The following is a 21,988-nucleotide window of genomic DNA, read 5'->3' as shown; positions in this document are numbered from 1 at the left end:
GAGTACAGATTTTTTGCCATGGTTCCCCCTAAGCACTCACAGCCTGCTTTTACATGCCTGTAGATTTTTTCCCTATGTTAATGGGCTTCTGATTGGCTTGTTTGTTTTCTTTTAGTTGATTTAAACATGTTACACTTTGTGGACAAAAGTATTGGGACACCTGCTCGTTCACTGTTTCTTCTGAAATCAAGGGTATTAAAGAGAGATTATCCTGCTTTTGTTGGAGTAACTGTCTCTACTGTCCAAGGAAGAAGACTTTCTACTAGATTTTGGAGCATTGCTGTGAGGATTTGATTGCATACAGTAATAACTACTCCTCGTGACTACATAATGGCTCCTTAATTATTTGTAGAAGTTACAGAGTAACACCTGAATAAACAAGCCTAGCGTCCAAGTGTTTGACAAAGGGTTGACAAAACACATAGCATTTTACATAGTCTTTATTTAACAAGTTGTTTGAGTAAATGGAAGTGTGTGTTCAGGCGAAGATGAGCAGCTCCATCAGAGCTCCCACAGAGTGCATCCTGTAGAAGACGGTGAGCGGCTGGCCCAGGTTCACCAACACGAACCACACGGAGAACCCATAAAACTGCTTCCCCACTCCACTCTCAAACTGCGGATGGGCACCGAATGCTGGAATCACCCACAGCTGTGTACACATACACACACACACACACACACACACACACACACACACACACACACACAGTAAATCATTAAATGGAAAATCTCATTATTAAAAGCTATGCAGTAAACTCTATGGTGCTAATGGTGTAATAGATGTGTTGACATTTTGAAGGTTTAATGGGCCTTCACTTGATGTTGGTTCTTCACCAGGTTCTTCACACTCACACATCTCACAACACAACATGGTTCTCTAGGGAGCCAAAGGTGGTTCTTCTATGGCATCAGTCATAGAACCATCTGTAGCATCTTTACTTTGTGTACATAGATACCGTATGTATGGGATCACTATTTAAAAGTCTGGAATCAAAAATATTACATGAAATTAATATTTTAAAATGCCTGGTGCTGCAAAAGTGGCCAAATCTTAAAGCAGCTAACACATCAGACAAGTGTTGTTAATAATTACATAAAATTATTATTTTTAATAATTTTGTAGTATTCCCATAATACTCACAATAAGGACGGAAATATGTAATCTTTCTTTTTTGTATTTAATTGACAACATTAACAGTAAGTTTTATTTGAACATTTTTAAACACAGAGAGATACGTATGCAGTCTCAAACCAACAGCTTTCTCACTGTAGTATTACTGTAGTATTCTCACCTTGGTAATGATTTTACTCCACTAGCAGAGGGGTTTCTAGTCATTGCACTCAATTACTTTAAGTGAATTACTGAATTAGTCTACTGAAAACCTCTATAGAAATACACTGAATAATCGCAGGTGTGTATATAGGATCTGTTAGAATTCCTTAATTCAGAATAGTTTCACTTGCTATGGTGTCGTTTTTTCAGTGCATTCTTCTGTTTCTCTCTCGCAACCCCCCTCACCCTATTCTCACCATAATGTTGGATAAGATGAGGAAGGCGCAGATCTCCTGAATCACCCTCCTGCTCCACGGATGAGAGTCATGCACCTGCATGCCTGCAGAGGACGCTGGAGCATCACTACGTCTCTGTAGGAACGCTTTGCCTTCAGCCATGTCAGCAGGACTGCCACCCTCGGCTCTCCTCCCTATCTGCTTCATAACAGAAGATCAGAAGAAGAACCATTAATTACTCTGTTTCAGTTCTGTCAGGAGTTCAGGAGCATCAGAAGAATCAGGAGGGACAGACCACTTCATTTACTCTCATGAATGAAGAGTATTTATATTTACTGTGAAGTTGATGTATGGAATCATATATACTAACCTATTTGTCCACAGCCTACAGAACATGTGTGTTGTGCTGCACCAGATTTTCTGAGATATTAAAGGCAAGCTGGTGCTCTTGGGATATTATTTCTATAATATTATTATAATTTGTTTATATATATATATATATATATATATATATATATATATATATATACAAATTAAATTAAATGAGTCAATAACTGTTATAAAATATTCAGTATCCACTACAAAATGTTCTGTAACTACTTTAATCTATTAAATAATGTATAAATTAGTCAATAACTATTACACATTATTCAGTAACTAATTTAATAAATTACTATTATAATTAATCCATTTAAATTAGTGGATTACTACAAAATATTGAGAATCGACTACAGATTATTCAGTAACTATTACAAAAACTATGAATTATTCACTATTATAGGACTTTCACTAACTGCTCTAATGATTTGTCATTTTTCAGTAACTATTACACTTTTTAAAATAACTAATTTATAAAATAAATAATCTGATTTACTAAATAACTATTACAATTTAGTCAATAAGTACTGTAAAATATTCTGTAACTATTATAATCATTACTATCCTATACTAAATGTATAAATTAGTCCATAACTACTCATATATTCAGTACCTATTACAATTTATACAATCTATTATACATTATTTAATAAATATAAATTAATCACTACTATAAGCCTTTTACTAACTGCCCTAATGATCCAGTAAATACTAAACATTTGTAATTTTTCAAAAACTGTTACAAATTATTTACTAACTGTTATAAATTGTGCCATTATTTATAAAAATATGTATGTACAGTGTACTAAGTACAGTAGTATTTAGTGCCTAGAGTGTTCAAGACTGTAAGAGCTTGCAGTTTAAGGGTTAGCAAGAAGTTAATTCAGAATTATTATGAACACTACTGTTCAAAAGTTCAGAATCAGTATTTCTAATTATATAAAACCAAATCTCTTGCACATAACTGTGTAAACATATTGTAATGCTTACAATAATAGATGTGTTAAATATGTCCAGAATGAAGAACAGAGCTGTAGATGATTCTGAGCTGATGGAGGACATGTTGACTGTCTAACATCAAGCATTTTAACAGTATAGGATATAATAAAGCTGTTATATATAAATATCCAGCTTTCCAGATTGCCTTATATTTCAGAAAAATGAAAAATAAAATGTAATTCTACATGATATAAATAAGACTTTGGCCAAGACTGCTAATCTGAAAATCTCCTTTCTGTGTACCATCCTTGAAATGTAAATCACACTAAAGCAGGTTGTCTTTTTACATCAAAATGCACTAAAGTGGAAACGTGAGCTGACCTTAAAGTTAACATTCCCTTCTGATGTTTCCTCTTCTGCCTTGTTTTGGCCAGAGTGTTCCTGCAAATGTGCATGTGTGTGCTCCTGCAGTCCCTGGATAATGAACATGCTCTGCAGTACCAGCTCCAGCAGGCAGAGCAGTGAATATGACAAATCTAGACTTCCCAGAATGCCTCTGGGTCCCTCAGCTAAAGCAGCCACCAGAGAGAAGTAAGAGAGGGACAACTGGCCCAGGCCGGAGCCCACCAGCAGGAGCACATCCAGACTGCGTGTCGGGTTTTTAGCAGCCCCGTCCTCTTCTTTTCTGTCCCGGCCCCTGCTTGGCAGCCTCTCTTTGCGGCGGTAGACCAGTATTCCTGCCAGCGAACACAAAGCCATGAATGGCATCACACTCAAGTGGAAGCCATAGAACAGCAGGAAGGCCTTGAGGCGCCTCCATCGTTGACCCACCCACACCTGGTACAGTACGAAAATGACCACCCCGGTGATCAACACCAGCAAACCCAGCACAGGACCAAGCAGGATGCCTCCATAGCGCACAATGCGCAGGGTGATTTTTTGGGAATGACCAGAGCGAGTGCCAGTCACGTGACGCCCCACGTTCTTCCACATGACGTAGAGCATGCATCCTGCCAGCAGGCTGAACTCCATGTTAAACGGGTAAAGGACCTCATAGCCTTTCCGCAGGGACGCACACACAGGCTGCTTTCCACAGTGGCACTCTGAGGCATTGACGTTGTTGTCATCCTGGTCTAAAACAGTAAATCGAGTCGGTTACACTTATAGTCCACTTTAATTGGAAAGCCAAACTAATGTGAAACATAAAAGGGGAATTTCACTGAATACATACAAACATATAAAAAAATGATGTTTGATCAGATTTCTGACCATTTTACCATCATCCACCTTATATAATACTCAGAGTACATGTGTAGGTTCACTGGTGGGTTTGGATACTGTATTCAGAGGCTATATTTGTGTTGTAGTCATGGCAACCTGTGGTTACTTTACCACAGTAAAGAAATATGACCTGTTCATTTTTATACCATTAATCATTTCACACCAAACCTATTCAAATAGCTTTAGTTACAGCTCAACCATTAACATATGCATTTTCAAACATTGGTGCAATTGTCTTTTAAAATGTTTGCATAATACATCCCACTTGGTAAATCTGTCTTCCCATGATATGAGCCCCTTTAAAATAATTGAATTGAAAACTAATTTTGGGGACATTTCAAATGTTCAGAATCATCAGAATCAGGTTGTCCAGAAGAGCCTGACATATGGAGTTTGTGGACACCTGCTCTGGCTATAACGTCTGACTGTCCACAGCAGAAGAGGAGGAGTTCCTAATAAAGTGGAGCTGGAGCAAAAGAAATCAAACTCAGCTTGAGATGGGTTCCTACAACTCACTAATTTCTGCACGAGGTAGGATGTACCTAACTCTGCTCTGATGATGGGCTTGTTGTACTGTTTCTCCAGCTCGATCTCCATGTGAATCGAATCTTCTGTTACTGCACTCAACCATAACAAGATATCTGTGCACAGTATCAGCATTAGCCCAGACCTGAAACACAAACACATACACCAGTAGTGTCATTTATATATATATAAGCTATTAGAATTATTAGAAATACACTGTTCAGCCATAACATTAGTACCTAATATTGAATCAGCCCCCATTGTGCTGCCGCAATGGATCTGAGCATTGGAGGCATGGACTTCACAAGACCTTTGGAGGCTTCCTGGGGTATGTGCACCAATACTAATATTAGCAGCAGATCCTTTAAGTACTGTAAGTTGTGAGTTTGGGCCTCCATGGATCACATCAGTGATCAGTGATCACAAACAGTGTCCATGACCCTGTTTACAGATCACCGGTTGTCCTTTCATGGACCACTTTTGGTAGATACTGACCACTGCATACCCGGAAACACCTCATAAGAACTGCCTGATGTTTCGGAGATGTTCAGACCCAGTTGTCTAGTCACAGTTTGGTTTTCGACAGAGTGACTCAGATTCTTATGCTTGTCAAATTTTCCTGCTTTTAACACCTTATCACCTTCAAGAACTGACTGTTCACCTCCAGTCTAATTTATCTACCTCTTAAAAGATGCCGCTGTAGATGAAGATAATCAGTGTTTTTCACTTCACCTGTCAGTGGTACTAATGTTATGGCTGAATGGTGTGTATATTTTGTGCATTTCTTTAAGCAGTGTCTGTTAAATCAATGTCTACAGTTTATCCAGTTGATTGCAGGTAATCATAGTTACATGTAAACAATTTTTTAATATAGTAATATTTTTTTATACTAAAATTTTAAATAAATTTAACTTTATTCTGTTCTCTATTATTTAGAAAAAAGTGCTCAAATCACAATAAAACAAAGATCAACAAATCTTCCATTACTTCTAAACTCTGCTGATTATTATTATTGTTGGTGCAATTCACCCATCAGAGTGTTCCTAAACCCATAGAGTAAACAGAGGCTGTGCAGTGGACACAGAGGTACCTGGTGAGGATTCTGTGCTTGTGGATGCAGTCTTTAGAGTGAGCCCACAGCAGATAGGTCTGAGAAAAAAGTCAAAAGACTGTGATTAGATTTAGCTTAGATTGTGATTAGATTACAGTTATGTTATGTTTAATGCTGCTCACCTGCAGGCCGAGGAATGGAGTCTGGACAAACGGCAAAATAACTTTAGCAGATGGATGACAGTCCTTCATCAGCACATTATGAACCATCATGAACACACACAGCAGTAGACTGAAGCCTGCAAACAGCATTAGCACCACTGTTCCACACACACACACACATACACACACACACAAACAGACACAGCCCTGAATCAGTGAGGGCAACACATACTCAAATGATGGTGGTGTACATTACTTACACTATATGTCCAAATATTTGTGAACACCCCTTCAAATGAATGCATTCAGCTATTTTAGGTTGCTCCCATTGCTGATGTCCCATTTGACACAGACGTGCAAATGCACACACACTGCTTATCTAGTCCCTGTAGAGAAGTACTGACAATAGAATAGGACTCTGTGGAGCAGATAAACATGAACCTATTAGCTAGAGGGGTATAAAGTCCCTCAGCATTGAGCTGTGGAGCAGTGGAAGTGTGTTCTTTGAAATCATTGATGATACTCCATTCAATACTTTTGGAATGAGTTTGGAAGTTGGAGGTTGCGGTGGGGTGGTGATCATCCAACATCCTGACCTCCCTAACACTATTGTCACTGAATGCAATCAAATCCTCACAGCAATGCTCCAGAATCTAGTAGAAAGCCCTGCCTGGACAGTAGAGACAGTTACTCCAACAAAAGCAGGATAAACTCTATACCCTTGATTTCAGAACAAACAAAGAATGAGCAGGTGTCCAATTACTTTTGTCCTTATATTGCATACTTTAGGATCAGTGTGATCAAACAATGTGAAAAGTACAAGAAGGTATTTAGTATTTAATATATCTTCAGTTATTAAGAAGCTGGGCTGATTATTACCAGTGACGGTGACGCCTCCTGCATGGTGGTCAGTGTGTGGCGGTAATCCTGGCTGTTTGCGGGCCCAAAGCAAGTACCACAGCATCCACGCCACACTCAGTGCCATCAGCAGCAGAAGAAACACCTCAGGCTCCTGGTGGTGTAACCCTGCAGGGTGAAAAGCATCTCCAGCCACCAGGGCGGCACCCAGCAGCACCACATTCAGCCCCAGAAGCCCAGAGATAAGTCGACGGCCAGTGGGGACCCAAAGCAACACGGAACCCCGATCACCATCCACATCATCCAAATGATCAGCAGCCTTGTCAGAGTCTTCATCATGATCTGCAATGTCCAATACACCTTCATTCTTCTCATCGTCTTTCAGCTTGGACTCAAACTCGGTCAGCTCCTGTCCTTTAGTTCCTGCAGGTCCAGCCTCCATTCTTCTGCTTCTGTCCATCTGTCTGTCTGTCTGTCTGTCTGTCTGTCTATCTATCTATCTATCTATCTCTCGCTCTTGCCTCTTTTTCTCTTAGGAGCAGCATACAGTAACTGCGAAGGTGAAAGTCAGTGTACTGTAGTGTGTGTATGTCTATGGTGACTCACTCTGAATGTTCTGAATGACTATGGTGCCCGTAGTGGGCGTGTACGTGTGGGCTGAGGTGGACTTGGGTGTGCTGAAAGTGAAGCAGATAAATATTCAACACTGCCAGCACACTACAGTACAAACACCAGCAAACAAAGCACTGCTTTATATGACTGTGTTTTCACCTGTAAGGCCCTGGGTTTAGTTGGGGTCAAACGCTGAGCCATTGTGCCTCTATGCCATTACACTGGCTTCCAGAATGATCTTAATAAATGAGCTGGGATTTTTTTTTTTTTGCTCTTGTTGACAATAAGTTGAGTTGTATGAACTGTTTGATTAAGCTTTTTACAGCCTGCACCTGTCACAGCTTGCCCACAGTCTCTCTCTCTAACACTTCCACACATCTTAAAAACAATATGTTAACCCTTTTAGTAAATGCTGTAGGAGCTTCTGAAGACCCATGATTCCTCCATTCGGTAGACTATGACTTTGTGACACTGGAGCACAGCAATGGCAGTCTTATCAAAAAGTAAATGTTTAACGTCTGCCATGTTTGATTGTTTTCTATGTTAATTCCTTATATCAGCATTCACATTCACCTTGCCACCCTGGACCAAAAGAAAATGACCAGCATAAACATATTAATATTACAGTATGTATATTCTATAAACCTGGCTGCAGTGAAACAATAGGCTCTCTATGATAGTAAAAGGACAAGCCACATTAAAGGCACTCTAAAATATGCAAAGGGCAGTCAGGAACGGCCATGAAATTAAACATTTACAGAAATACAACTTCAAAACTAATTAAAGGGTTGAAAATAACCCTTTACTGTGTCACTATATTAAACAACACACACACTGGGTTAAAGTGACCATGCATAACATACATATTCTTAATAAAATGAACCATTTTTGCCGGACTGCCTAGCCTAACTGGCTAAGTGAGTGAGCTTGCTAACAGGTAAATGCTGCTGAGAGGAGAGGTAATCTTAGGTAAGCTGACGTTGGGTGTCCGTGCTTGAAATATTATTTTAAAAGGAAGTGGTGCGAAGACATTCTGTGGCATTTATGTGTGTCATGGTCCGTTGAAATAGCATGTCAACTCAGCATCACTACCGCAGTGTTAGCATCGCTACTGCGCTGGCTACCACCCTCGTCCAGCATCGTTACTGCAAGGTCACAAGTCACAAGCAATGTTAATGAGGTTCCTGGGCCGGCCTAGAAAAGGTCAACAGCTATATGTGCTGCCTAGAGGAGATGAAAACTTAGGTAAGCTGAACTTGGGTGTCAGTGCTTAAAACATTATTGTAAAGGGAAGTGGTGCGAAGACTGTGGCATACTGTGGCATTAATGTGCGTGTCATGGTCCGTTGCAATAGCATGTCAACTCAGCATCACTGCCGCAGTGTTAGCATTGCTACAGCGGTGTTAGCATCACTATCACACCCGCATCACATCCTGGCCCTTCACATCTAAAACTAGTATAAATGTGGTCTACAGCTTAAGGCTCTGAGGGCAAACCTTGAGTCCTTTACCAGGCAGGGTGAACATGAAATGGTACATGAAATAATAGAGGTCAATTTATGCCACAGAACCTTTTTCAAGATAAAGAGCAGATATTTTGGTCCCAAAATCCTCATTGTTGTAATTCCATTGACGATTATGCAGACAATTGCGGTCAGGCAAAACAGTCCCACTTGCCTAGTTTTTCTTGTTTCTTTCTGTGGTATTATATATATATATATATATATATATGATGCCACAGCCATCTGTGGCCAGGAGTCCCAGAGAGCACAATTGGTCATGAATTTAACTGGATGGGACATCCCTCATTCTCCCCATATCTCAGCGCAATGAGGACTTGCTTAAAGTGACTTGGAGGAAGCACATGCTTGCTTTCACCTTCCCATCACCATGTGATAGGGGGAGTCCTAGCTACTGGGTGGGAATGGGAAGAAGCAAAAAGTTATTAACACATTTGTACAGCCAGAAGAAAGGTGGATATTTACAGTTATAGTTTACAGCACTTCTTTAATTGTTGTATGAGCTATCATAGTAAAACCATTTATTAAATATTAGATATTTTGGTGTCTGAAAAAATAAAGTTACATCTTCATGATAAACACAGGAAGGCTGGCAGTATCACAGAGGATGGAGGTTAATTTAGTTACAAATCAAATGTTTTGCACAACTATATTCATTCAATTATTTTTGCACAAATGAATTACTTTCTGTGAGTGTTTAATATTTTTAAACACTGTAATGCTAGGAGTACAAAGTAAATTAAATGGCTGCCCGAGATAAAATGCAGCACTTTTGCTAAGACACATTAGCTAGAAAAGGTCAACTTTGTAAGATACAGCCAAAAGTAAGTGGCACTGGTCTCCTGTCCTGCGGCTACTTGCCTACATGGTTATATCAATAAAATAACAAACACTGGCTTCATAAACCCAATGATGAACATATAGTAGCAATCAAGACAAGACAAGAAGACACTAGAAGCTACTATTACTATCTAACTTTTTATTCCCTTATACTATTATACCTCCCCTTCTCTCCTTAAAAAAGGTACAAATTACTAATATTATTTTATGAAAATACAGATATGCAAATACTAGAACTTTACTCTAGAGAAGTCTAAATAGAAAATAGTGTAAAAAACAAAAATGTGAAATTTACTTTCACTCATAAGTGGAGTTAAGAGACATAACTGAATTCTACGCCCCGAAATCCCCAATATAACCCTGCTTTTCAGTCCAACTCCATGTCTAACAACGTTCATCATTAGTGTTGGACACAGATGGAATCTGGCCTCCACCTTTAACCTGTCCGTGCAGTGAATACATACACATACACACACTAGTGATCAAACACACACAGTGACAGGCACCACACACCTCCGGAACGGTGGGCAGCCATTGCTGTGGCACCTGGGGAGCAGGGAGGGTGAAGGGCCTTGCTCAGGGGCCCAACACTGTCATTAATAGCCTGGTGCTCAAACCACCAGGAGCCTGAGTCACCACTGCCCCGCAGTCACATCAGACTTTCATCATCTGCACTGAAAACACAGCTATAAAGACTAGGACACAACAGCAAATACAGGTCAGGAACGTCGTTGGTATTGACAAACACCTGTAGTAACCAATCACAGTGCGGAATGCACCCGTGCCATAAATGAATGCATTGCACCCGCCCCCTTTTTCAACCAATGGCGCTGCAGGGGGCGTGGCTTGTCTGAATACAGGTGGGAAAATGAGTGTAGTGTTTCTGGAAGCAGCCCTGCCTGACCGGTAGCTCAAGCCGAGGTGTTCAGCAGGTGGATATGAAGCGAGTGTGAGCGAGGTTTGGGGCTCTAGGCGTCATGGACGATACGTATCACCGGGCTGCCCGGGATGGGCGGCTGGACCTGCTGAGACAGGCCACGCGCAGGGACCTGAACAGCCCTGATGAAGACGGCATGACCCCCACACTGTGGGCAGCAAACCACGGACACCTGGACGCGCTCAGGCTGGTGCTGGGACGAGGGTGAGTAGAGAGACCCGGGGAAATAGCAGCCTGTTTGGAGACCAGCAGCGCAACAGACCTGCTGTATGAGAAGTGACCTGTGTTCTCATTAACATTAGATTCTAATAATATATTATAATGCTGTTCTTTACCTTTTCTCTCTTTATAAATACTCATCAGAAGGGTACTCTTCTGCCACGTGCTCAGCTTTGCTCTCTTGTTGCCATAGTAACCAGGTAACCCATCATTTCAAGACATTGCATTGATGTAAAATCTTGGTGAGAGTCCAGCAATTCCAGAGAGTCCTATTCTATTGGCAATACTCTACTACAGACACTAGACAAGCTGTGCGTGTATTTACACATCAGTGTCAGCAAAGTAGCTGAATGCATTCAATAGAAGAGGTGTCCACAAACATTTGGACATGTTGTGTATATCGCTGGTGTCCAATGAAAAACATATATTTCCATTTTTGTTTGTTTTTAATTGAACCCTGTAGCTGATCTGTGCACTGTGTAAATAATTCTGGACAAATAGACCAATGGAAATGCTTGAAACTTCCTTTTAAAGTTAAGAACAATTTGGCCTTTTCCTCTAAAGTCACCGTTTTGGAGATACATGTTTTTAATTGGACAGAAATGACAGTGAGATTAGCTTTAGATATAAATATGAATATAGATATTCTAGATGGTAGGATATGGCAGTATAAATTTAAATTATAATATAATATAATATGAGATAATATAAATTAAAACAGATTCTTCTGGTTGTTTTTAAACTAATCTATTTACAGATAACAGCATTATTCCTTTATGAGATCCCAACAATACATTTTTTAATAGTTAAATACAGTTTTAACTATTTATTCCCTTATACTATTATACTTCCCCCTCTCTCCTCAAAAAAGGTACAAATTACAAATGTTATTTTATAAAAAAAATACAAAGCAAATGCTAGAACTTTACTCTAGAGAAGTCTAAATAGAAAATAGTGTAAAAATGTAAAAAAAAAAAAAAAAAGTATAGTGTCATTTACTTTCACTCATAAGTGGAGTTAAGAGACAGAACTGAATTCTACGCCCCGAGCTCCACCTCCTGACTCAAATTCCCTGTATAACCCTGCTTTTCAGTCCAACTCCATGTCTAACAAATGTCCCACCCACCTCCACCCCATCCCCTTCGTTTTCTTCCATCACTCACCACACAAACGGGGGTCCAGCTCCTCACGCAGACCACAGGAAAACCAACCTGGACTCCAAGCCAAATATATTGTATCTTGGAGTGTGGTCCGCACTAGCAGTAGCTAAGACAATAATGAGACTCACTAAGCGTTCTAAGGCTGCTGTTAGCTTACCTTTAAAAAATCAGGGTTTTTTTATTAATGTGAATCTCAGAGAAAGGTTCTCCTAAATAAAGAATTGCCCATAAATATACTTTGTTTGTTCTTAGGCAGAAGTTTGGGCATCCTTGAACAAACAACATGTTTTCTTTACAGACAACTCTAAAGACAGCATCCGCAACATAAATTTAACATGGTAGAATTTACAAAGCATTTGACACACATTTGATATGTTTTTGCTGAAATGGCAGAAAAATTTTATCTTTACATTTGCATTTACATTTAAGGCATTTAGCAGACGCTCTTCTTCAGCGCGACTTACAAAAGTGCATCACTGTTTACTCAGAAAATACCCTTAGCTAGTTTGTGTAGACTAGGATCCAAAAGATACCTCTAAGCTTAGACTGTACTAAGTACTAAGAGACCACACTACTCTGCACTACGCTTCACCTAAGTACTCCTTGAAAAGGTGGGTCTTCAGTCTGCGTTTGAAGACAGTCTGCCGTTCAGACACCCAGGGGAAGTTCGTTCCACCACTTCGGAGCCAGGACAGAAAAAAACCTGGATGCTTGTGTTTCGTAGATCTTAATGGATGGTGGGTCAAGCTGAGCCATACTTGATGTGTTGCTGCATTCTGGATCAATTGCAGGGGCCTGATGGTGTACAAAGGAAGACCAGTCACAGTTTGTTTCATGCAAAATATTGATTTCATAATTTTATTGAAATATAAATAAGTCTGCTAACATGTCATTTAAATAAGTTAGTAAATGTCACATATGTCATATAAGTTGTACAAGTCATCAGATTGGCCTTGCATGAGGCAGGTCCAGAGAAAGTGCTTTAGAAAGACAAACAATAAATATAAAACAATATATTCAATATTAATTAAAGCACCTAAAGGCACTTAATGACTACAAAGCCAGGCTCTTGGTATATGATATTGTGCATAAGGTGATTTTATTTTCATGTGATATTTTTTTTTATATAGGAATATTTGTTCTCCTGACCCCAATGAACTAAGACTCTTGGGTCTTGCTGGTATGGACGTGCTTGTGTTTGCTGCTGATGTGTAGCAGCTGGCATTTTGCTGGTATTTGCAATTTAATTGCTCCGACCTAATGAAGGAAAAGGTCACTGGTGGGACATGCAGATATATCGTACCAATGGGCTGTGGGACCTTTAGGAAAGGGGGGGGAGGTCATTTAAAAGACAATTGAAGTGGAGGTTGCGTTTTGCAGGGTAGGCCATAAGCTAATTTATGACCATGTGAGACTGACCCACAGAACTGTCAGCTTGATTTTGATGGGAATCACAACTATAGTACTGAGCAAAGGTATTAGAATGTATACGAAAATGAAGTGTCATTGCCTGCAGTAGGACTTTATGTGTTTGATAACTGATAATACTTAAAAATAAGCAGTAAATAATATGTGTGAGTGTGTCAGATTACCCATTTCTGAACCATTTCTGTACCTCTTTTAATGGAAGGCCATCGTTCCGGTTCCCATCCAATACCTAGTTTATCTAATTGAACCATATGTGTTCTTCTGAATATGTACTTTTAATTAACATATCAGTAACTTTACTGACCAACAGCACATTCTGACCACTGACCTCATGACTATTCAGTGCTTTTGTGCAGTAATAAGAGCAACCTGGTAATTCTAAAGTATAAAGAGAGGAACAGAAATAGTAACTATAATGTAACACTTATGTACAAGTCCAAGATAGGCATCATACATCATTTTTGCATTTGGGTTTTGCATCATATGTAAAACTGTGGTATTTAGATCTGTGTAACCAGGTACAGTGCTTTTCCCCACTGGTCTTGAAAAGCTGCCCTCTGGACAGTAGTTTTACTGACCAGTGCAGAAATCACAGCAGCTAATGGGCAAAGCCTTATTTTCTGCCAATGCAGATGACTCATTGCCATTGAGAGGATTTAACAGAACCCGTCTACAGTGACCCTACTGATAGACACTGCTCATAAAATCTTAACTGTAATTAGTCAGCAGCAGTATGAGCTGTGTATGAGCTCACAACCAGACCTTTAGCCTTCATTAGTAACCCTCCACTGATAAGAAGCAAGACTTCATTACTTAATGACCTTCCATTGTTCGCACAGCCCTGGAGCCAACCCTGTCTGGCCTGCACCCTCAGCCTCAGGTGCTGGTCTGGGATGCTACATTATTTTTTATTAGTGTTATGCTGTGCTATTTAAATCTAATTACATAATCAATGTCATACTTGCATTTACATCCAATTAGCAGTAGCATCCTTCAGTTTGTTGTTTTCAGTGTTAGACAATGACATGTAGCACAAAATGTATAGAGACTGTAGAAAGACTGAACACACATCAATATCATAATAAAATATTCTCTCTTCTATGATCACAAATATTGTGTCTGGAAATAATTTGGCGTCCCACCACACCAGACCCAAATAATCAGCTTCATCAGCAGTCATTATCTTTTAATGAGTTTCTCCAGTGGGCAAACACTGTTACACAGCATTTGTACCTCTGGTGGTGCCCTTAATTAATTTACTAATGAATTTGCTGATAGACTGATCAGAGATTAACCCCTTAACCTAAGCAATCCTGAATGCAAATGTCAACCTCTCTGTTAACATAAGCTAAAGGATGGTTTAAACGATAGGATAATGCTCCAAAACAAAAACACAAAGACTGCCTGAAGAGACATAAACTGAAGCTTTTGGAAAGGCCCTCACAGTCACCTGACCTAAAAATCATAGAAAATATATTGATATACCTTGGACACCTGCTGTAAATGCAAGATGACCCAAGAGTATCTCAGAACTACAGGCTTTCTGCACTGAAAAAGGCCTAAATATGATATGAAAGACATAGCTGCTTCAGAAGGCATTTGCTGAGATTTTGACTGTTTCTAAATACTGAGCCAGTAAAGTGCCCAAACTGTGTTTTATGTTTAATCAGCTACAGAGGCTGTGTTTAATATTTCTCAGTCTTCCACAGCTTGTAGTTGTATTGATAACCTCACCGATTTTTTTCCCATCACCAACAATAGGCAGGTGGACGGGGTTGGACAGTCGAGGTGAATGTGCACGTATCTACATTTTGTCTATAATGATGTGTTTGCTGTGCTGTTTGAGGATTAATGGACACATCTGTGTAGGTATAGCTCAGTACAAAGCCAGGGGACATAATTCCAGCGACAACTTAATGACCATAGATTTATGACTCTATGAGGAGATTTCATTAAGCTTTCAGACACAGCCGTAAATATTAGTAAAGAAAGGCCATAGATCATGATGAACGAGGAAAACAGGATCTCCCTGCGGAAACAGAGGGACATATTTTCAAAATTTGTAATGAATTCAGGTTGGCTGCTTAAACACTGACCACATTACATTCCAGTTGTTGATTCCAGAGTTGTTAGTTTTAATAATTTCTCAGTTTTCGATGATACTTAACAAATGAGCTTAACAGAGTGACTGTGAACCTCCTGTAGCTTTGCTAAGGAAAGGCTACATCAGTCCTGTTGACTCCAAGCTCCTTCTACTCTTTCCCTGTAGACTGCCTTTCACTGGATCTGTGTTCAATAGATTGGTTAGTCACTTAAAACATTATAATGTAGCATTTTTACCTTAAATTAACAGCTTCCAAATCATTGTGATGCCCCTCTGACCTGTAATACGAAGAACAACGTATCTGTCTTTGCCACTGTGGACTTGGCATGGTTTCCAGTGGTACTACTCCGTTCCATTCATATCTGTAAGCTTTATCAGACTGTGCACAAATACAGACGGAGTAAATACAGAGTACAGACAGAAGGTTTCGACTATATCCATATTCAGATTTAACGTTGCGTATAAAAGAGCCTTAACTTTAGTTTAATCCTGTAATCCTGTAGTCCACATTCTTCCTTCACTTCTGATGCCAGTTCTGTATCTCTGTACATAGCTTGTCTAGAAATGCATGGGTAAAGCGTGTCCTTTAGGGGTGGCTCAAAGCACAAATTACACTTCCCGACTCACATGACGCTGCTTTTTCTTTGTTACGAAATAGTCAAGAGTAGATTTATCAGGATTTACTCTAGTACATTAGGTGAGACCAGTGGTTTATTTTCTTTCCAAAATTTAATCAAGTTCATCTACAGAATGATGTTTGCATGCTCTAAGCACAAAAGCTTTGACTTAACGATACGGGAACCTTACTGGTGCTGACCCCCACACTTTTAAGAAAGTTCTGTGAAGCAAACAAAACTGAAACTATTCAAGCCTGTGGATCTGCGGCCTGTCTGGAGGAGGAAGAATAAAGCATGTGCTGAAAAGAACACCCTGCCTACAGTGAAGCATGGTGGTAGCTCTGTGATGCTCTGGGGCTGCTTTCCTTCGTCTGGCAGTGGAAACCTGCAGTTTGTGCAGGGCAAGATGGATTCAATCCAGTATCGGGAAATTTTAGGAAAACCCCCGAGAAAATCTTTAGTGGGATTTGAAGAAGGCGGTTGCAGCGCGCAAACCCAGGAACATTAGTGAACTGAAGGCCACTTCCCATGAGGAAGATTCCTTAGGAATGTTGCCCAAAGCCGGTGTCTGGCTATGCATCACATTTGCAGCAGGTCATAACAGCAAAAGAGTGCTCTGCTAATATAGCACCAACAAAGGGTTCCTGTGTTGTTATGAGGCAAAGCCTTTTTGCTTAGAGTGTGCAGACATCATTTTATAGATGAACTTGATTGATTTTTGGAAAGAATTTCCACATAAAAGTTTGTAAATTTTGCTATTAAACCTAATTTGCAGTTGGGCTGAATAAATACGACTGCTACTGTATATGAGAGAAATAATGTAATAAATGCAGTATATTGGCAGAGATGTGGCATTTTTAAATATGTAAGTAGGTGCATTTCCCAACATTTGTTTGGCAAAGCGGTGGTGAGCTTTTATAGCTTATTCAAATCAACCAAGCACTGACTTTAGCTTTATTAATAGAAACATTTGGAGCCAAATATTGTATTGTGTTTTTACATGTTTTTAAAAACGATTCTTAATGTTTCATTCATTTTATTTCTGCAGTGTGTGTGTGTGTGTACACATGTGCATGCACTTGCTTGTTGGGCATGTAATGTGATCTTAATGTGTGTGCAGGTGTATCGTGTTTGAATGTGTGAGGGTCAAGTTACCCTGACACCTCACCACACATTTGTAGTTATAGGGACACACACACACCTACACACACACATATGTTTACAAATCTAATAAACTGAACAAACGTTCATCAAGTGATCATCAGATCTAAGTTAAGGGTTAATTTTCAAAGCTGCAAACCAGCAAAATATGCTACACCTGATCTAGTATGCTACACCTAACCCCAGATCTTGTGTATTAGATTTTTGGGGTTGCATCTCAGGAAGGGAGTATATGGTAGGTCTCCAAGAGAAGGGCCAACAACAGCTCAAAAAACACAGGTCCACTAAACCAACACTCTAGCACTAGCACTGCACTGTACAATCAATTCATCTGAAGCCTCTAAATGTTCTCTGTATTGGATAGCCCAGCAGTCTGCTGCACAGCAGTACAACACAATTTAGCCTCTGCATTTAACCCATCCATGGCAACACACACTAGTAGGGCAGTGGACATACCCAGGGAGCAAGCAATGTTGAGGGGGGGAACCACTGTTCCCTCATTCCCTCCACACCCGATTCCTGCCGGTCCAGGGGATTGAATCAGCAACCAGTGCTAATTGTGCTTCACAAACCTTTAGGTCACTGGTGCCGACCCCATTATATACATTGACCTCATTCATGCTGTGTTCAGTCTACCACTGATCTATATCACCATTACATCTGAGCTATATCCACAATTCCCATTTGTAAGAGAGATGAGTGTGAAGAATCTTTTAATGAGTAAAGAACCGGTACATCAGCTTCTTAAAAGGTTCTTCACCTCTTTTACAAAAAGGGTTTCTTTTATGGCATTGCTCAAAGAACCCTTTTATTTTTAAAGGTATCAATCATGATCTTACTTCAAGGGTATCTGTGACATCTCTCTGACATCTCATTTAGAGTGCACTAGCCAGTGTTTTCTTAGTGGACAACCAAAATGTTGGTAGTCATTTTGGATAGGAGGGAAATAAATGGAAGTGTACAACTAATCTTAGCCCTCTAAGCCCCAGTGTGTCGGGCTACTTCTTGTCTTAGACCACTTATTACTTAAAAATGCTTTTTGTGTAGAATTGGCATCAAACAATAAATGGATAATACATTCTCTTTCTTATCCCCTCCCCCATCTCTTCTTTCTTTGGCCTTTTACCATCCCTCAGTGGAGATCCTGATAAGTGTGATATCTGGGGGAACACTCCACTGCACTTGGCTGCAGCCAACGGCCATCTGAACTGTCTGACTTTCCTGGTGTCGTTCGGTGCCAACGTGTGGTGTCTGGACAACGACTACCACACGCCTCTAGACATGGCTGCTATGAGAAGCCACATGGACTGCGTGCGCTATCTGGACTCCATTGCAGCCAAGCAGATCACCCTTAACCCCAAGCTGGTGAGCAAACTGAAGGACCGTGCCTTCCGTAACGCGGAGCGGCGTATGAAAGAGTGCGCCAGGCTGCAGCATAAGCACCAGCAACGTATGGAAAAGCACTTTCTGAGAGAAGCGGCTGCCTCAGACATGTCGGACAGCGTCAGTTTGTCTAGTTACAGCAGCACCATGAGCCGAAAGATACCACAATTCAACACCATCAACTCCAGCATCACCTACTCACAGGTATTCACTACTCATACCTGTACCCAGCCTCTGTAGTCCACTATCAGTTCATGCTCATGCACATGTGCTGTTAATTGTAATCCATCCCCACCCTTTCCCCACACCCCAGGGTCTTCACTCCACAGCAAAGGGCAGGACGAAGATCCAGAAGCGCCTGGACAAGAAAAAGCAGAGTGACGGCACCTTCAAGATTTCAGAGGATGGCCGGAAGAGCGTCCGCTCCCTGTCCGGCCTCCAGCTGGGGAGCGATGTGATGTTCCTGAAGCAGGGGACATACGCCAATCCTAGCCAGCGTCCCCCAAACCGCCTCCATGTTCGCAACATGTTCTCCCACAGCCCATTGGCTGATTATGACAATGATGCAGACACAGTTTCGCGAGTGCTGAGTGATCCAGGGCTGTACGAGGCTGCCTACTCTGAGATCAGCGAGGACTCTGGGAGAGACTCTCTGTTCTCCCGGCCAGGCCTGGGAACACTTGTCTTTAGACGGAATTATGGCAGCGAGGGTCTGCTGGGGTTCACCCGGGATGATTCATTCAGTGTGGCAGGAAGTGAGCCAGTGGGACGGGTGCCAAACGTCCACTTACGAGGCAGACTACCTCCCAGATCGCCTAGCCTGGATCAGGGGAGCACTGACAGCATAGCAAGTTTGCAGGAAAAGAACCTGCAGGTCCTGTATATATATCTACCTTTGGCTATACAGTGGAGCTGCACAATATATTGTTGGTTATTGTTGGTCATTTTTGATATTGGACTCTGGAATACTAATATGGAGACCTATCACAATATTGTACTGAGGACATACCCCTGAGGGTACCACCATAGTGAGTTTGATACATAATAAGGAAAATGTATAATAATGAATGAATAAATAATGAACTTCCTAATTAAATTAATTTCCATGAAAGCCTCTTGAGAGAGACACTACAAACCACAACAAATAAGGCATAATATAAAATGATAATTTCATTATACTATTATATATATATATATATATATATATATATATATATATATATATATATATATATATATATAATACAATAAATATTATTTTGTTATATATATATGATATGATAGTATGATAGTATAATATACTATATATATATAATCATATATACATTATAATAGTATATACTATACTATTTAGATTACTTCTCAGTGAATATTATTTTGTTGTTGCCAAATGAAATACTCACAAAAACATCTAAAACTACTTTTAGTTCATATTGATGTAACATTATGAGATTATGTAGCAATTTCTGCCTTAAAATAGCAGCTTCAAAATCATGTTGATGCTCCACTGACTGTAATACAGAGAATGCCGTCCCTGACGTATGATCTCCGGGCTGGAACACTGCTCCTGCACCACGTAACTTTGGTGGAGCTGCACAAGACCTCTTTCCAGAACTGTGTAATGTTGTGTAACCCTGTAATCCCATAATACGCCCCAGTCCACATGCTTTTCTTACTTCAGCTTGTCAACAAATGCCCACATACAGCTGTCCATGAGGGGGCGCTCAAAGTGTGATTTGTATTTATAGCAGTGGTGTAAAAGTGAATTACTCTCCAATACTGTAGGGGGAGCCCAACAGCAAAAAACTTTAAAAGATTCCCACAATGCCGCTTCAATTCCACACTGTTTAAGGTTAAAAAATATATAATACATTAATATGAATATAAACGTTCATATAAATATTTGCATAAAATAATGCATGTCAATTTATGAACACATGTGTTTCTAATATACACTACTGATACTAATATAATACAGTAGAATGAATTGGTTACTACCCCTACCAAAATTTAGTTGGCATGATGCCCTTGCTGCTAACTGTCATCATGATGTGTGTTTATGTGTATGTGTTTGTGTCTCCTGCAGGATTTGCCATGGGAGGAGGGTGATCTCGGTGTGGAGGAGGATGACGAAGAGCTTCAGCCTTCCTCAGCTCCTCTGGAGGTCTTCCTGGCTTCTCAGGGCCTCAGTGAGTTCCTCTCTATTTTCCTGTCCGAGCAGATGGACCTTGAAGCTCTGCTGATGTGCTCCGAACCCGACCTGACCAGCATCCACATCCCCCTCGGCCCCCGTAAGAGGCTGCTGGATGCATGCAGCCGCCGCAACTACACCCTGCAGAGAGCCAGAGCTATATGTGATACCGAGCTGTGATGGTGTGAGTGTCTTCTGTGTAAGAGTTCTTATGGAAATGATTCAGTGAATCATATCATTATAAATTTCTCCATGATTTGATTCACTTTATTGTGAGTGTGTGTGTGTGTGTGTGTGTGTACAGTATGTGTTTATGTGCTTATGAGGTATTTCTGTATGAGTAAATGCAGAAACCTGTTGTGACATTTTCTGGCCACCTAGTGGACACTGGGTGAACAGAGTGATCCTCCGTCATCAGGGTGTTTTGTTCTCTGTATGTTTCAGATGGAAGATCTCCACTCTTCCTCTCTCAGCTCGACACAGCCTGCACAGCAGTCAACTCACCCCATACACACATACTTGCACAGCCGCATGAATTGAACAGTGAGAGCGCTGAATGTGCCTGAACCTTGTGAATGTTACAGTTCTAAGTGTGTATTAGAGCTTCAGCCTGATCTTACAGGTCCTTTATGAAGATGAGGGCTTGCTGGATGAGTTTGGGGTTTGGGATTTGATGACATTTCCTCAAGTATCGCTCATAAGCGTACCGTTGTTTACACATGTGCATTTTGTGACTGGTTCTGTTCATGATTTATTCTCTCTGGAGAAGATTACGTTGTTCTTGTGTACAAAACATCTGCATCTGTTTGATAACACCCATGTTTCTCTGTGCCAGAATGAAGGAGTCCTTGTTAGCAGGCAGCTCTGCATGTCTGTAGTATAGGACTGTTCACCACATCAGCAGCGTGATGGGTTGATGATAATGATCCTGATGAAGGGCGGCCAAATGTTGTTTCAGTATACACATTCACATTCACTACTGACGATGATAATGATGAGGATGAGGATGAAAAAGATGTTTATATTGTTGATGTTGTTGTTGATGGTGATAATGAAGCTGATTATGAAGGTGATGCTGATGTTTGCTGTTAATGATGAAAGACTATGTTCATGGT

At 40.4% G+C, this 21,988-nt stretch overlaps 2 protein-coding genes across 2 annotated transcripts; one reads left to right on the top strand and one right to left on the bottom strand.

The window, feature by feature from the left end:
• Positions 1 to 478: 478 nt before the first annotated feature.
• LOC140544178 (proton channel OTOP3-like) lies at positions 479 to 7,273 on the bottom strand. Its single transcript, XM_072667589.1, has 7 exons — positions 6,724 to 7,273; positions 5,866 to 6,002; positions 5,723 to 5,781; positions 4,650 to 4,777; positions 3,208 to 3,959; positions 1,531 to 1,710; positions 479 to 649 (listed from the first exon to the last, which is right to left on the bottom strand). The coding sequence occupies exons 1-7, from the start codon at positions 7,160 to 7,162 to the stop codon at positions 479 to 481; spliced, it is 1,866 nt and encodes a 621-aa protein (XP_072523690.1). The 5' UTR covers positions 7,163 to 7,273.
• A 3,377-nt stretch (positions 7,274 to 10,650) lies between these two features.
• ush1gb (Usher syndrome 1Gb (autosomal recessive)) lies at positions 10,651 to 21,053 on the top strand. Its single transcript, XM_072667629.1, has 4 exons — positions 10,651 to 10,814; positions 18,436 to 18,886; positions 18,996 to 19,556; positions 20,769 to 21,053. Exons 1-4 carry the CDS (start codon positions 10,651 to 10,653, stop codon positions 21,051 to 21,053), a joined length of 1,461 nt encoding a protein of 486 aa, XP_072523730.1.
• The last annotated feature ends 935 nt before the right edge of the window (positions 21,054 to 21,988 follow it).

This window comes from Salminus brasiliensis, chromosome 22 (genome assembly GCF_030463535.1).
Source record: "Salminus brasiliensis chromosome 22, fSalBra1.hap2, whole genome shotgun sequence".
NCBI classification, from domain to species: domain Eukaryota; kingdom Metazoa; phylum Chordata; class Actinopteri; order Characiformes; family Bryconidae; genus Salminus; species Salminus brasiliensis.
The sequence above is the reverse complement of the archived record's forward strand: the minus strand, read 5'-3'. Positions and strand labels throughout refer to the sequence as shown.